General features: G+C 32.9%; 2 protein-coding genes and 1 long non-coding RNA gene across 7 annotated transcripts in view; 2 read left to right on the forward strand and 1 right to left on the reverse strand.

Moving 5' to 3' along the window:
- Positions 1-2,773, forward strand: part of LOC136417961 (furin-like protease 1) — a 56,842-nt gene extending 54,069 nt beyond the window's left edge. For both annotated transcript variants that reach the window (XM_066403824.1, XM_066403823.1), the window contains one exon: positions 854-2,773. In XM_066403824.1, the coding sequence (XP_066259921.1) occupies positions 854-1,284 (431 nt within the window). In that variant the 3' untranslated portion in view covers positions 1,285-2,773. The remainder of the gene's footprint in view (positions 1-853) is intronic.
- A 4,738-nt stretch (positions 2,774-7,511) lies between these two features.
- Positions 7,512-15,347, reverse strand: LOC136417982 (uncharacterized). Of its 4 annotated transcripts, XM_066403862.1 has the most exons (4): positions 14,144-15,347; positions 7,865-8,068; positions 7,590-7,743; positions 7,512-7,536 (listed from the first exon to the last, which is right to left on the reverse strand). In XM_066403862.1, the coding sequence occupies exons 1-4, from the start codon at positions 14,205-14,207 to the stop codon at positions 7,530-7,532; spliced, it is 429 nt and encodes a 142-aa protein (XP_066259959.1). In that variant the 5' UTR covers positions 14,208-15,347; the 3' UTR covers positions 7,512-7,529. The 4 variants fall into 4 exon arrangements, with proteins under 4 accessions (XP_066259959.1, XP_066259957.1, XP_066259958.1 ...); XM_066403860.1 differs by lacking the exon at positions 14,144-15,347 and having other exon boundaries at positions 7,865-9,802; XM_066403861.1 differs by lacking the exons at positions 7,512-7,536; positions 7,590-7,743; positions 14,144-15,347 and adding exons at positions 10,965-11,298; positions 11,349-11,397 and having other exon boundaries at positions 7,932-8,068.
- Positions 12,810-13,513, forward strand: LOC136417948 (uncharacterized). The gene is made up of 3 exons (XR_010752878.1): positions 12,810-12,871; positions 12,922-13,262; positions 13,372-13,513. It is a non-coding gene; the product is annotated as an uncharacterized lncRNA (long non-coding RNA).
- Positions 15,348-16,341: the final 994 nt, after the last annotated feature.

Consider the following 16,341-nt stretch of genomic DNA (forward strand, 5'->3'; position numbering starts at 1 on the left):
TCTAAATTATTATTAAACGAAACAGTTTTGAACCAAAGGTTATATTCCCTACCTAACGTAAAAAAACGCTCAAAAGGGTGAATTTGATTGTGTGATCGTCTCGGCCATATTGTACTTGAGTTTTGTGACATAGTATTGTAAACTATAAATTACTGGCCAAAAAAGAGGTTTTTTGCCGTTGTGCTCGGCCCAATTTTTATATATTCCTCTGTAAAAAAATCCCAATTGGCCGGGTGAACAACCGCTGAACACCGGTCGTTGTTATTTATGCTGTAGTATCCTTAGCCCTACCACTGTTTGTAAAATTTACAATACAATAAAATCTGTGGCAAAGTCATTCTGCTTTTTGGATTTCCCCTGGTGGGACCACCGCTTTGGTCAACTGTAGAATAAGCCATGCCAACGGACCGTAATTTGTGAAGCTATACTTTTAGGTAAGTTATAAAATCTTTAAATAACTGCATGAATTATTGTGTTGAAATTGTTGTCAGATTGTTTTGTTACTGCCAATACCACTGCACACGTAATGTCTCATACACGTGTACATAATAAAGGGTGATTATTGAAAAATTGCTTCAAGTAGCTGTTGAAACGTTAAAGGCACCTCTTGGATAAATTCATTTGTTGCGTCTGCTGGTCAGTCAGATGTTCGATGGTAAATAACAAATAAACTAATCAACGTATCATGCTTACGATTTACCGCTTAGTGCTAGGTTTTTTTATGATCACCCATTATATACATACAATAAAAGTAAACGCTAACATGAACTCCTATACATTGTAGTTTATAGATTTTAGCGATAAGTTAACTCGAACTAACCAAAGAAACCTGAACGTGACTACATTTTTGTAGAATGTAATCCGGACTACGTCTTGCACAACTGGAAGTGCATTCGCAGTTGCCCTCCTGGATTCTATGATAGCAGAAACGATTTGAATCCGAATTCGGAGGACGCCAACTTGCCCAGTAATGCCAAATGTTTGCTGTGCCATTATAGTTGTATGAAATGTAGGGGATCTATGGACTACCAATGCACGGCGTGCTTTGGTGATGCCTTCCTGTACAATAGATCCCGATCAGAAAACTACTGCTACCCATCGCACTTGATGTCCGATGTATTTTCCGAAAAATGGTATTTTATAGTGGTACTAGTTGTAATAGGTTGCAGTATGCTGCTTTTATTATTAGCATTTTTATATTATAAGAAAAAGCCCAGTGGCTATAACATACTTAGAACGGAAGAAGAAAATAGCAAAGTGGGTGCTTTCACCTATAACGACTGAAGAGAAGTATATCCTATATTTTAAAGACAAATTGTATTCACTTTTAAAGCGAAGTCGACAAGCCTTCAACTGTGATTTTTTAAATTGTATTAGGTGTACAACTTTGCTTCCGCCGTTTTTTTTCCGAATTTCGCGATTTTATTGTAAAAAACTAATTATACCTTTAGGATCCAAAGTATTGTCCATCGCTGGCCACTACTTTCTCCCATCTTTCGGGCAGCATACGAATCCCGTGTTGAAAAAATTGGACATCTTTTGAAGCGATCCACGATTCTATCCAATTTCTTACTTCTTCATAAGACCGGAAGTGTTGGTCAGCTAGCCCATGTGCCATGGATCGAAACAAGTGATAATCAGAAGGAGCTAGGTCAGGAGAATATGGCGGGTGGGGTAGGACTTCCCATTTCAATGTTTCCAAGTATTTCTTGACCACTTGCGCAACATGGGGTCGAGCATTATCGTGCTGCAAAATCACTTTATCATGTCTCTCGTTGTATTGCAGCCGTTTCTTTTTCAATGCTCGGCTCAAACGCATTAATTGGGTTCGATAAAGAGCACCTGTGATTGTTTCAGTTGGTTGTAACAGCTCATAATATATTACGCCGAGTTGATCCCACCAAATACAGAGCATGATTTTGGAACCATGAATAGACGGTTTGGCCGTCGACGTGGAAGCATGGCCGGGATATCCCCAAGTCTTTTTGCGTTTGGGATTATCGTAATGAACCCATTTCTCGTCCCCAGTCACAATACGATGCAGAAATCCCTTCCGTCTTTGCCTTGCAAGCAACTGTTCACAAGCGAACAGACGCCTGTCAATATCTCTTGGTTTCAACTCGTACGGCACCCAATATCCTTGCTTCTGAATCATTCCCATGTCTTTGAGGCGTTTTGAGATTGTTTGTTGAGTCACTCCCAATGATTGTGCCAATTCTTGTTGACTTTGACACGAGTCTTCGTCAAGTAATGCTTCCAAGTTCGCATCTTGGAAAACCTTCTTTCTTCCACCGCTATGTTGGTCTTCGACGTGAAAATCACCGTTCTTGAAGCGCTGAAACCACTCACGACATGTCCTTTCACTAATAGTGGCTTCCCCATAAGTATCTGAGAGCATTCGATGAGCCTCAGCAGCAGATTTCTTCATATTGAAGCAGAAAAGTAAAACCTCCCGCAAATGACGAGAATTTGGCTCGTACACTGACATTTTCAATTGCGAATAACTTTATGATGAAGACACAAATAGACTAATATTTTTATGAGGTTATGTTAACAGGTGCCCAAGGCTCCTGCATGCCCACATGGGGTTATTTATTTCGATCATTACTTACCGCTACATACATCTATTCAAAAACGGCGGAAGCAAAGTTGTACACCTAATAAAACTGTCTGACTTACGTTGGTAATTTAGCAGGCATCAGCCTTCACTGAGATTAGGACTTGTTTAATTCAGAATGTTGTAAATAAACTGTCTACATATTTCAATAATTTATCTATGCGCAATCATTGGATAACTCGGATTTGATAAAGCAGCATATAACTCCCATATTTCTGATGCCGAGAATCCGGATTCAACACCGAACATTTTGTGTGGAATAAAATTGGAGATCTTTGTGTGGAATAAACTCCACACAAAGAATTTTACATGGAAACACATAAGTAAGGTACTAAGAAAGTCTTGTTGTATGACTTTATTAATAAACATTTTCAAAATATTTTTCATCACAACTAATACACTTCAATGTACGCCGAAACCACTCTGCAAATATTTGCTCCCACTTTTCTGGAGGCATCTCGGAGTACATTTCATCCCAGGCAGCTATCATTTCATCTGCATTTGGAAAATCGATCTTTTAATTGTTTTTTTGCATAGGAGAAAAGTACGAAATCACAGGTAGCAAGATCTGAGCTGTAAGGAGGATGTTCTAGTAGCTGCAACCCAGAGTTTTCCAAAAATGTTGTAGTTAGTTGAGCACGGTGTACCGTTGCATTGTCGTGATGAAGAAACCAGGTGTCGAGTCGTGAATTTGGTCGAAAGTTTTTAAGAGACTGAACAACTTGAGGCAGGCAATGTTCGGTATACCATTTTGCAGTAACAGTTTTTTGACTATCTAATAAAACACGACTAATTATTTCGCGTTTTGCTACGAAAACACCGATCATTTGTCTGCAAACAGATCTAGCTTGTTTTACCACCGTTGGAGTTTCCTCATCTTCAAGTACCCATACTTTCGATAGGGACTTAGTTGGAACATTAAAGAATTGTAATATGGCCACGTTAAAATATTATTTTAATATTATTTTCCGTTCGAAAATAGGTGTTCGATTTCCTTTTTTTCAGAAATGAAGTTAGTTTTACTAACTTTGATTTTTTTTACCGGATGTTTGATTACTTCATAAACGTAACAGTATATACTATGATGTAAGCAAAGTTATATTATAATTCTTTTACCTTTAATACATATCCAATTTTATGTCTAAAGTTCGAAATACCACTCTAAGAAAAATATGAAAGGTGAGGACGAAAATATGGTTAACCCAACAAATTAAAAATTAAATATGTCTAATAACACAAGAGCATGATCAATGGCGATAGTAACTACAAAATACCCCATTTGGGGAAAGATCGTCTGATTTGTCGAGACCAGCTGCCACTTAGCCTGCTACGTGATATTAATGTTGTTCAAAACACTAAAAATCATATCACCGAAGAATTAAATGTGAGTGATACGAGTATTTAGCGATAGAATACTCCAATAGACTAAGTATTTCGTCTTTATTTTAACGCTAATAAATATTTTATGTAAAACTGGACATTTATTTGTGAAAAAAAATCTTTGAAATCGGCACTTATTTCCGAACGAAGGTAGTATTAATTATCTTCTTTTTTTTAACAAACAATTTTTTAAAATTGTTTATGTACTATGAAACTGACTTTGCATTGCATGTTTTATGTTTTGTTTTTTTTTTCTATTTATGCTATTTTTCTCATAAACTAATTGATCGATTTTAAATCGCATTACACCATTAAATGCAGTTTTGAAACACATTTAATTTGAAACGTCATTGACTCTTGCTTAAATTTAAAAAAATCCGCCATTTTGCCCTACCGTTGACGCAAACAACATTTAGAGAAATGAACAAACGCCAAAAGATAGTATTTATAGTAGCACAGTATATTCCATGACGTCCCAGAATAAAATTTTAATGTACTCGTAGGTAGATCTAAGGGAAAGCGTTGATTTTTACTATCAATTTTTGAAAAATTGTCGATTTCGAAATACGGAATATAGATGAATAGAAAATTACGTTGCGAGCAAATGGCAACTCGCATGACACCGTGATCGAAATTTCCACTTTTATTACTAATTTTGGTTGAAGGATTTCGTTTTTTTTTGCATTTCTCTGACACTAAAGAAGAAGGTATAGGCTCCATGTACTGATTTAAGGTAAAATTGTTGAATTTCGTGCATCTTTGCGAATATTTAAGAAAACATACATAGCAAAAACAAAATATAAGAAGATAATTGCAACTGTGTGTCGCATTTTTTCAAAACACATGATTTTATATTTTGACAGTTCATAATTATTGTTTTAGAGGGTAAGTTGCATATATTCACTATAGGTGTTGTCCGTTCAAATCAGCTGCGCAGAAAAATGTAACAGTATCTACTTAATAGTCAACTCTTTCACAAAGGGCTTAATAGATAAACCGGACGTCTTTTAGAATGATTTTTTCCGCGTTTAATGCTCTCATAATCGTAAATTACATTCGTCTGAACGTCTTGCATAAATCAAATATTAATTTGCAAGCGGTCTTTGAAGCAAATTCGGAGTATTGCTTGACGTTTTCATTGTTATCTTTAGTTTTGGAATTGCTCATTACCCTATACGTGTAAGGGAATTCTTGAATATGAATTTTTGTTTAGAACTTCAAGTCTTTCTAAAATTTTAAAAATGATTAAAATAAAATGAATGAAAATTTATTAAACGTATTGGTGTAGACAGTTGACATTTCGAAAATTTACTTTAATTAATTTTTTTGTATTTTTTTAAATAAAAGCAAACTTTATTTTTAAACTCAACTAAACAAAAAATTTGTGGTTTTCGCATTTTTATTGACAGGCGAGACGTATCAAGAAAATAACATTAATTAAAAATTTTAAATGCACGGATTTACTTTAATTGAAAATATCTCGACAACCGTTAGAGATACAAGTTTTTTGTGGATTCTGTGTTGGGTCTAAAGCCATATCTTTCAATTTTTCTTTAAATCATCTAATATTTTTAATCACCAACCACTGACCTCTAATCAATAGTTGGGAATAATGACAATAATTTATGTAAAATAAACTCTTATTCTTTAGCGATTTAAAAAGATAATTTTAGAATACCTCGCACATTGTAGATATTTACCTTCCATGTATGGTAGTTAACCGTTAATTTACCTTTTTCTACTAATTTTTCCTTCCAGATTTTCCGCCGAAACGTTAACGAGAATTTACCTTCTAGTCCTTGTTAAAGTGCGAATGTTATTCTTAGTTAGTTTTAACTGAGAAGAGTGTAAATATAACACGTTTTATATTCTTGAAGCGGATTGTTAATTGTTTTTCATTTTTGGAAATAACTTTACACACACCAGTAAGCGTCCAGTCAGACGAGGGTGTTTGTTCGCACCCTTAGGGAAGCGTAAATGTTATTTTCAGTTAGTTTTAACTGAGAATATTATACAATTCCACCGCTTCGACAACCTCTACTGATTTGTGAAGTATTATTTCCAAATAAATAATAAAATGAGAATTATTGTATTGTTAACGTACAAACGCAGTCCCTTGTGAACAACCCTTGGCAACCCGAAAATACACCGTATATTAGTATTTTGTAAGATGTTTACCACACTATTTGGAATCATACCACGTACCCGCTATTATATCTCCTACTCCACAACGAATAGATAGCAAAATTAGGAAGGGTGTTATGAGACCTACAAGGTGTAACTTGAACTAACCTGAACATTATGCCACAAATTCAATTATACATATGTTCTAGGTCCTAAAATATGACGAAAACTTCATATAAATATATATTGAAAAACACTTCGTTTTCTATATAATGGATGTGAAAAGTTGGTTTCTGAGGATGGTTTCTATTAATATTTTTGAAAAGTTTCGAAATAAATTAATGAAATTGTGTAGGTTATGATAACTTTTTGTGCTTTTTTTGAATCTCTATAAAGAAATTTACACATTTTTCCATGGGAGTAGTGCTTAAAAAATATCTATAATTTTTTGTACCCAATTTTATTGACGATTTTGTAGGAAAAATATTAAATTTTGAAGATTTTTACATAAAACAGTAATCTTATTGAAAGTCGAAATCTTCAAGAGCTTTTAAGAAAACTTATATTTCTTAAATCGGTGGATACTATGTTTTATTAAATAAATATCAGATTAAAAACCCTTTTTTATTCCTTTTCTTTAATAATAATTATAATTAAACATTATTTTGGTAACAATGAAAAATCATCGACTTTATAAATAAATGTCGTATGCGGAAGTGTCAAAAATATTTTTTTGTTTCATTTTAAAGCCAACTGGGTTTTCAATCTGATGTTTATTAAATAAACACAGTTTCCACCGATTTGTTAAATTTCTATTTTCTCAAAAATTATTAGAGACTTCGATTTTTTATAAGAGAATCTGTTTTAAATAAAAAAGTTTAAATTTAATATTTTTCCTATAACACCGTCAATAAAGTTAAATACAAAAACATTTAGGTACTTTTTACGCACTATATTATTATTACTATATATTACTCGCCTTTGGAAAAATGTGGCAATTTCTTTATAAAGATTCAGTAAGAGCACAAAAAGTTATAATAAAGTACAAAATTTCATTAATTTGTCTCGAAATGTTTGGAAAATAATAGTAATAAAAAACCATCCCCAGGAATCAACTTTCCACACCCTGTATATAGAAAACAAAGCGCCTTTTGATATATCTTTATATGAAGTTTTTGTCATATTTTGGGACTTAGAATACGTGGTTGAATTTATGGTACTATGTTCAGTGACATCTTGTATAATAACATCTCTTTATTGATGAGAGATGGAAAGTGTTATATAGATTCTTACTTCAAGAAAAAGTTTTTATTATAAATAAATTACAGTATAAAAACGACTAGTTAACACTTATCAATACTAACTACCAAAGGAATTCTAAAGTATATAACATTTCGTAAACACCAGCTCAGTAACTAAAAAATAAAATAATTCAGGATTATCATAAGAAAACAGTCAAAGGTCTTACAATTGGCCACCGCCGCCTGCATTTGCCGAAGCCTGCGCCTGGGCCTGAGAGATTGTCGCAGAAAATGGACCGAACCCAAAGGAAGCCGACTGAGATTGAGCTTGCGATATTGCACTAGCTCCTCCATGTCCGCCTGCAATCGCTCCCGCTTGAGCTACCAAATGGTTTTATTAATTAAAAAAATTCGCAAATTACCTAACTTCGTAACATTTTGGGAATTTTGTCATGAAACATAACATTTTCAGCAATAAAAGTGAAATGACATTGATGCTTACCTTGTGCCTGAGCTTGTCCGCTATACCCCCCTGGATGTCCTCCGTATCCGATATTGTATCCTCCTATCGGGTATCCCCCATGACCCCCGTAGTTCCCTTCATACCCATGACCTCCGTACCCACCTAGAATCCCGTTGAAAAGTGGGTTTCCTCCGTGTTTCTTGAAATGGTGGGGAGATGCTGAACGAGATAATCTGTTGAGCTCTGAGAATACGAAGATAGTGGCATGAAGTTGTTTGTTGTCTACGTGAAATATACAGTGCGTACATAAAGTATGGAATAACTTCATTTTCTCGGTTTGGAATTAAAATAAAAAGGTTGCTTGGGCACGGCGACTTCAGTTTAAAATTGAACATCTTTTGGTTGGATAACATTAGCTGTGACGTCATCATCGTTTCAGATGTGACGTCAGTGTTACATTTTTGATGGTTTTTAACAATTTTATGAAAAAGGGTGCACTTTTTTCCAATCAGGACATAAACTATTTTATTATGTTCCATAACAGATTTTTTGATAAATTTTCAAAAACATATTTTCTAACCGGATATTTGTAGTTAAATAAAACACACACCTCCCGTTGTTCGCACTCTATCATCATAGCTGATCATCATAACAATTTCTATTCTTTGTTATGGTAAACGCATTGTAATAAAATTTTTATTTGAAATTAAACCTTCACGAAGTCAGACCAAAACTAACAAATATGAAAATTTAAACATTATTGGAATGTTGTGCATTAAACGAATAAAAATGCATTTTCTATGAAAATAAGTAAACAAGTCTACCAAATAAATCAACAAAAGACTACCCCGATTCGTTTAGTCGATGTCTATCTTTCATAACGATAAAAGAAGTTGCTGTACCTAACGAGCTACCGCAAAGAAAAATATGATTTTGAGAATTTTTCAAAAATCAGTTATGTAACGTAGTAAAAAAGTTTATGTTTTATGCGTAAAAAAGGACACCATTTCACATAAAATTATCAAAAATCATTAAAAAAATTTAATACTGACGTCATATCTAGAACAATGATGACGTCATAGCTAATATTATCCAACCAAAACATGTAAAATATTAAGCTGAAGTCGACGCGTCCAAAATTTTTTTTTTATTTTAATTCCAGATTGAGAAAATTAATTTGTTTGATGCTTTATGTACAGGATGTTTCAATTTGAAACGTTTTGACAAGAAAAACTTATTTCCTGAGTAGATAGAAGAAAAGTGATTTAGGTGTCACGGATTCAATTTTCGAAAAATGTTTAATGTCAAAAACCACTTTCCGATATCGTCACAGCCCACTTAGATACAGAAGGTTTTTCGATTTTTGGCTATTTTGAAAACCGCCAATAACTTTATTCTTTATTAAAGTATTGGAATTGCGTAAAAAACATTTTTATTTTTTGAGAGGAATCTAATGGAGTGCTCAAATTTTTTCTGTTGTTCACTGTTTTCCTACAAATTGTTACAACCTCATTTTTTCAAATATAAATCATATGTGGCATTGGTACACAACACAACAGCAACAGCAATTTTTATAGCCAACTTATGTTAAAAAAACTAATACGTTGTATTTTCAAAATAGTAAAAAATCGAAAAACCTTCTCTACCTTGATAAGCTGTGACGATGTTGAAAAATGGTTTTTGACATGAAACATTTGTCAAAAATCGAGCCTGTGACATCGAAATTAATTTTCTTCTATCTAATCAGGAAATAGGCTTTTCCTGTTGAAACATCCTTTACACACTACATGTACGACTACTATGAGGGCTGTTAGACCCCACACCCCAAAATATTCCATTTGGCACCTACTTCCAAACCATATTCCCTTTACCTTGAGGTACCTACCTACCCCCAATTACCGCCAAAAAATCCACCGCACTAATCTTTTCATCTCACCCAAACCATTGAAAAAACTATTAAGCAAAGGCATCAAAAACTTTCATTAGATTAAATTTAGAGAAAGAAAATAAAAATAGGTAATTCAAAATAATATTTTGTTTTTCTTATATATTTTATTCAATCTCATATATCTTCATTGGAACTATTACTATTATTGTGTCTACTTTCACCACTTGATGGTGGTGTGAGTGCATTTCCAATTTCGTCCCTGAAGAAACATTAAAGTATTAATGTGGACATTTCACATAAAAAGTCAGAAGAGACTTTTTAAAAGTATTGTATGTACTATCGGCCACAAAAGTGGTCGACCACGCTAAGGTTCAAAATCGCTTGACGCGTATTCTGAGCGGAGGTACCTTATCAGTTCACAAAAAATGATCCACAACAAAAACGTGTCTAGCGAATAAATTTAGAATCTTACATCGAATACCAAGTTTGCCGGAATATTTTCAGGATGATAATTTCAAATAAATCAATTCTGCTAGTAATTGTATGGAAACATCACTATATTAACATTGAATATTGTAAATTGCAAAAGTTGATATGGCTATATAATTGTTTAAGATGAAAACTAAAAAAATAAATGTTAAATTCAATTATAAACAAGACCAACAATTTACAAAACACTGTAGTAAAACTTACTAAACTTCAAGACTTTTATTAACAATAATATTTTGCTGGGAATTAGGAATTAACTAGTCCGACTGTTTCCTACCTCTCACAGACTTTTCGCTCAACTCAAGATGAATTTCTTGCCAGAAGTAACAATATAAACAAAAAAACGTCCCCAAATTTAAGCCAGTGATAAAGTTAGCATAATTGAAAAAAGACAATGTGATTATGTACCATAATATTCAACTCACGACTAATTTCGGAAATATTGCACCCTTGTTCGTACAAAAGTACTATACTAGTTTTAATATCTTTACCCAGATTCGGAGCCATTGCGTCTTAACGATAAACTGAGAAAATTCCAAAAAATGAAATTGTCTCAATGAATTGGGCCAGCAATACATGTTTGTGTGCAAAATATTGATGTATATTACACAAAAAGGAGGATCCAACAAAAAGTAATCTAGGTCAAGCGTGACAAAAAAAGGTATCCGACCCACAATACCGCAAGCGATTTTGATTGGAAACTGGTCGACCACTTTTGTGGCCGATAGTATATAAAATGTTACAATCACGTTGCCTTATTACCTTAAAACATTTTCTAATGCCCTTAAGGCAGCTGTGTAATAAATGGGTGTGGGAAAGGTAAGTACAGCTTGCATTTGGTTTCTGTATGATATTTGAATCGTACCCTCCCTTTGGTTGGGCATATATCCATTAATATGTTCCATTAATATTACATACTGAAATTCTTGATCACCAGAAAACACAATTTTTCTCTCTCCTTGTGTTATAAATTTTAAAGTAGTATCAATTACTATTATTGGATTCATTACTTCCAATCTGCAGGGATGATTCATTTTGAGTCGCTTTTGTAATTTAACGCTTTGGAATTTTCTCCACTCTTCTATTAAGATTTCTTCTGAAAATGAAAAGATTATTTTTTGTTCAAAAGGTGTTCGCTATAATTACTTTTTATCATGATTATAAAAAATCATTTCAGATAAGTTAAAGGTTAGTGTTATTGTTTAATGAGAAATGTCAAAATAAGCGCGTGCGTAGCGTCGGCCAAAATTTATTATTGATTGATGCAGGAAACTGTAATGTAGGGAAGTTATTCTTATGTAGTATATCTTTTTGCCATAAGATGGCGCGACCATAATGAAAATATACGTAAAAAGTTAGAACGAATAAAGGAGTATTTATAATGAAGTCACTAATTCATTATAAATATATTGGAATATTTTTTATTATTTTATTAGCATTCTTTCTAGAAACACATACTTTTATAATCATAATAAGCAATTGTTTAATGTTGCAATGTGCAATGTGCAAAACATTTCAAACTTTTGATCTCCCTTTTGTGGTGCATATTTGATGTTTAGTTACATACAAACACATTTGTGGTTTGGTTTTTAAATTTTTAATTTCTTCCTCAACTTGTTTTTTGGTTAAATTACCATTTATATATTTGTCGTTTGAATTGTATATAAATTTGTCAGGCACATGTTCATTTTCTGTTATTACAGCGTTACACAATTCAGATTCATTTTTCACAGGTTGATGATTATCATTTGACTGTTTCGATGATTGCCTCAATTGCTCACTTTGTTCACTTCTCGTTATCTCTTTGTTACTGTTAATTACATTATCATTATCATCACATTTTGTTTGCGCTTCAGTACTACTACGCATTTGTTGCATTTGAGTAGTAACGTTTTCAAGTTCCTCTTTCAACTTAGTTACAGGATCTTTTAGTCCATGTTTATTCATCATATATTCATATAGCGGTTTAATTTGATTATAAATTCGTAACACATTCGCTCTAGAAGTGTTAAAATTACGTCCTATTTCTGTTATAGAACACTTTTCGTACTCAACTAGTTCGTAAATTTCGAATTTTTGTTCAGGACCCATTTTAACAATATTTATTAATATTAAAATAAAAATTTTATAACATTACCGAAACATTAACAATATAATCGTATAACGTAAATGTAACAGTAATATAACAGATTAAACTTACTTTAAAACATGAAAGTTCCTCTTTTAGAGTATTTTTTAGTATATCGTGATGAAAACTTAGATTTGAAAAAATAGTTATCTGTATCTATCTATTTTGTTCCTTCTGAGGTGCCCGTTGGAGCAGTGACAGTTTTACTAAAATCCACATGAAGAATAATTTTGTTTTTGAAGCCAAAAATATTGACAGGCTGGCGAGACAAATCTACACAATAAATTGCATTAATGAATTCATTATAAATACTCCTTTATACATTTTTTTAACTTTTTACGTATATTTTCAATATGGTCGCGTCATCTTATGGCAAAAAGATATATTACATAAGAATAACCTCCTACATTACAGTTTCCTGCATCAATCTATAATAAAATTCTGGCCAACGCTACGTACGCACTTATTTTGACATTTCACATTAAACAATAACACTAACCTTTAACTTATCTGTAGTGATTTTTTATAATCATGATAAAAAGTAATTATAACGAACACCTTTTGAACACAAAATAATCTTTTCATTTTCAGACGAAATCTTAATAGAAGAGTTTAGAAGATTCCAGTGGGGTAAATTGAAAAAAAAAACTAAAAATTAACCATCTATGCAAATTAGAATTATCGAATCCAACAATACACACAAACATTGATGCAAATTTAAATTTTATAATACAAGGGGAGAAAAAAATTGTATTTTCAGGTAATCACGAATTACAGTATGTTATATTTTTGGAATGAGTCAATGGGTATACACCCAATGAAAGAGAGGGCACAATAGAAATATTGTGTAGAGAACAAATGCGAGCTATACTTAGGTTTCAAACACCGGTTTATTACACAGCAGCCTTGAGAGAATTGGAAATTTTTTTAAGGTAATAAGGCAACGTGATTGTAACATTTTATATACATACAATACTTTTAAAAAGTCTTTTCTGACTTTTTGTGGGAAATATCTACACTAACTCTTTAATGTTTTTTCAGAGAGGAAGTTGGAAATTTACCTATACCCCCAAGTAGCACTGATAGTAATGGCGAACCAAGTAGTAGTGGTGCAAGTATGCACAATAGTAGTAATAGTTCGCATGAAAAAGTGTAAGATTTAATAAAATATTATTTTGAATTACTTATTTTTATTTTCATTTTCTAAATCAATTTCAAATTTCTAGATTAAAAAAAAATTCTGAATAAATTTATTTCATTTTCCCCAGGTTTTTGATGCCTTTGCTTAAAAGTTTTTCCAATGGTTTGGGTGAGACAAAAAGATTAGTGCGGTGGATTTTTTGACGGTGATTAGGGGTAAAGGGAATATGGTTTGGGAATAGGTGTCAAATGGGGCATTTTGGGGTGTGGAGTATAACAACCCTCATAGTAGTTGTATGTATCAGCTGAGTTTTTATTTTATCCACAATTGTGTCCAAAAGCAGTTGATGTAATAAAATAAAAAACACTAGTAAAAAGAGTTAATTTCCAATGACAAATAGGTAGATTTGTACTTATAATGATTGCTAAAATTTGCACTACTTGCAATGAAAATTTAATAACTAATAGCATCAATACAAAATAAGCAAAAGAAAACCTAGCTGTCCTTTTATGATTGAAAAATACAGATATTTCTTTTAACATGAAAAATAATCCATTTAGGACACCGGGAAATAAATACATACCTTCTCTTAAAAGTGAAGTTAAATGGACAATATCAATGTACCTATATCAATATCTTAAAATTATTACTCATTCAAATAAAAACACTTACTCAGAGGAAATGTCGCTGTAAGTGCTAAAAGTGCTGAAAGAACCAAAAGTCTAAAGGTGATCATGATACCACAAAAATATGACTCAACTTAAAAGATTTTCTTCAGACGCTTTTTGGTAATAAACGTATTATAAGCATATATATAGTATATATAGGTATATCGCATTGTATTGGTTCCCACATCCCCACTTTCGGAAGCCGGTGTAGTTGATCTTGACAATATTTTCAAGATTCAGTCGAAGGTTTTATTGATCCCAATTCTAGCGAAAAACCCAGATTACGATGTTTCCTATATATTAGCTGTAACGGAAGTCGCGTATGATGTGCGACTACTCATCATCTAAAGCGTTCCGCTCGAACACATCACATTAACCTTCGACACCTGCTCTTCAATTAGCCTTCTATTGTGCTTTATATATTTTCTATTTTTTGGGGCTTTTGTGGGATTAAGTGATATTTCCGCAGTCTGAAAACAAATTTCATCAAGGTTGCGTATTTCTTCGGATATACAGACATTATTTATCCAATATTCAAACAGTCCAAACGTGGGTGTTAAAGGTCGCAGTTAAAATTTCGATAATTAACTGACGTATTTTATAAGATTCGCGATTTAGTACAAGAAGAGATTAAAATGTTGACATATCTAAGTCGAACTGAGCTGCAGTTTATTTAGTAAATCAATTACACTTCAAAGAAACAATCATTACGCGTATACTCATCCTGTTTTTTCAATATTTTTATTAAAAATGAATTAGAAGCATTGGAAACAAATTAGCAAACGATCGATAATTCAGAAATGTTTATCTAAAAGAAATTGAATGATTTTTACATATTTCTACAAAAATCTTTTGCATGTTTGTAGGTACCAGGCTCTTTACGGAATGGTGTTTGGTCCAATGACTGGATAAACGTATATACATATACAGGGTGAGTCGGGAGGATCGTGCCAAACTTCAAGAGCGTGTTGTACATGAAAAATAAATGTAAAAAAACTCAAATGTTGTTATCCGATTTTCGTTTGTTTACAAGTTATAGCGTAAATAAAATTAAAACATAAAATTAAAAAAAATTATAAATTTATAAATTCCATAAATTAACGTTTGGATATCATAGTAAATGTTCAAAAATATTGCCATTAACTTCTAAACATTTTCGGCGTCGTCTATGAAGAGCATTCCTTGCGCTCCTGATTGTTTCATGTCTTTCTTTAATAGCAGCTGCAGCATTTCTAATGCGTTGAATTAGTGCATCTTGAGTGTTCACTTTTACTCTGTACACTTCAGTTTTAAACCAACCCCACAAACAATAGTCTAGTGGTGTGAGGTCTGGAGACCTTGGAGGCCAACTAATAGGGCCACCACGACCAATCCAACGTCCAGGAAACGTTTCGTCTAAATGTTGCTTAACCTGTCGAGCAGAATGTGCGAGAGCTCCATCCTGCTGATAGTACATTTGGATTCGGATGTTTAAAGGAACATTCTCAAAAAGTCTCTGCAATTCATTTTGAAGGAAATTCAAGTAGCGTTCTCCCGTGAGGCGATTCTCCAAAATAAAAGGGTCAATTAAATAACTTTCAATCATACCACACCACACGTTTACTGAAAACTTATGTTGAAAATTACTTTCGACTGTTGCGTGAGGATTTTCGTCTGACCATACATGACAATTACGTGTATTATTAATGCCGTCACGGGTGAATGTTGCTTCATCCATAAAAAGAATGCTTGATACAACACCATGATTATTATTGATCCATCCACAAAATTCCCTACGTTTAGCATAATCTCCGGGTTGTAAGTGCTGTACTCTCTGTACGTGATATGGATATAAGCCTTGCTCGTGAAATGTGTTTATTACTCTTTTTTGTGGAATGCCCAATTGAGTAGCAACTCTTCGTGAGTTGGTCGTTGCATCTTCTTCTACTGGATCCAGGATATTTTCTACTTCTTCCAAGCTTTCTTCAGTAGATCGTTCAGATGATATGTTGGCACTGGGAAGCTTTCCGGTCTCGCACAAATTGTTGAACACTCGGATAAATACGTTTTTAGAAGGATGTCTTTGATGTGGAAACCGTTGACGATATTCTTCAGCAGCAGCTCTAGCATTCCCATTACAAAAACCATAAACAAACACCATATTTGCATATTCTAAATTTGAATAAATGTTTGGCATCTTGTAACACTTTAATTGAACTCGAA

This window comes from Euwallacea similis, chromosome 31 (assembly GCF_039881205.1).
Source record: "Euwallacea similis isolate ESF13 chromosome 31, ESF131.1, whole genome shotgun sequence".
NCBI classification, from domain to species: Eukaryota; Metazoa; Arthropoda; class Insecta; order Coleoptera; family Curculionidae; genus Euwallacea; species Euwallacea similis.

Bases quoted from the DNA above. Each gene is read 5' to 3' on its own strand.
- LOC136417982 (XM_066403860.1), bottom strand. From the start codon at position 8,153: ATGAAGTTATTCCATACTTTATGTACGCACTGTATATTTCACGTAGAC. The intron at 7,744-7,864 runs GTAAGCATCAAT...ACCATTTGGTAG, and splicing joins CGGACAAGCTCAGGCACAAG to CTCAAGCGGGAGCGATTGCA.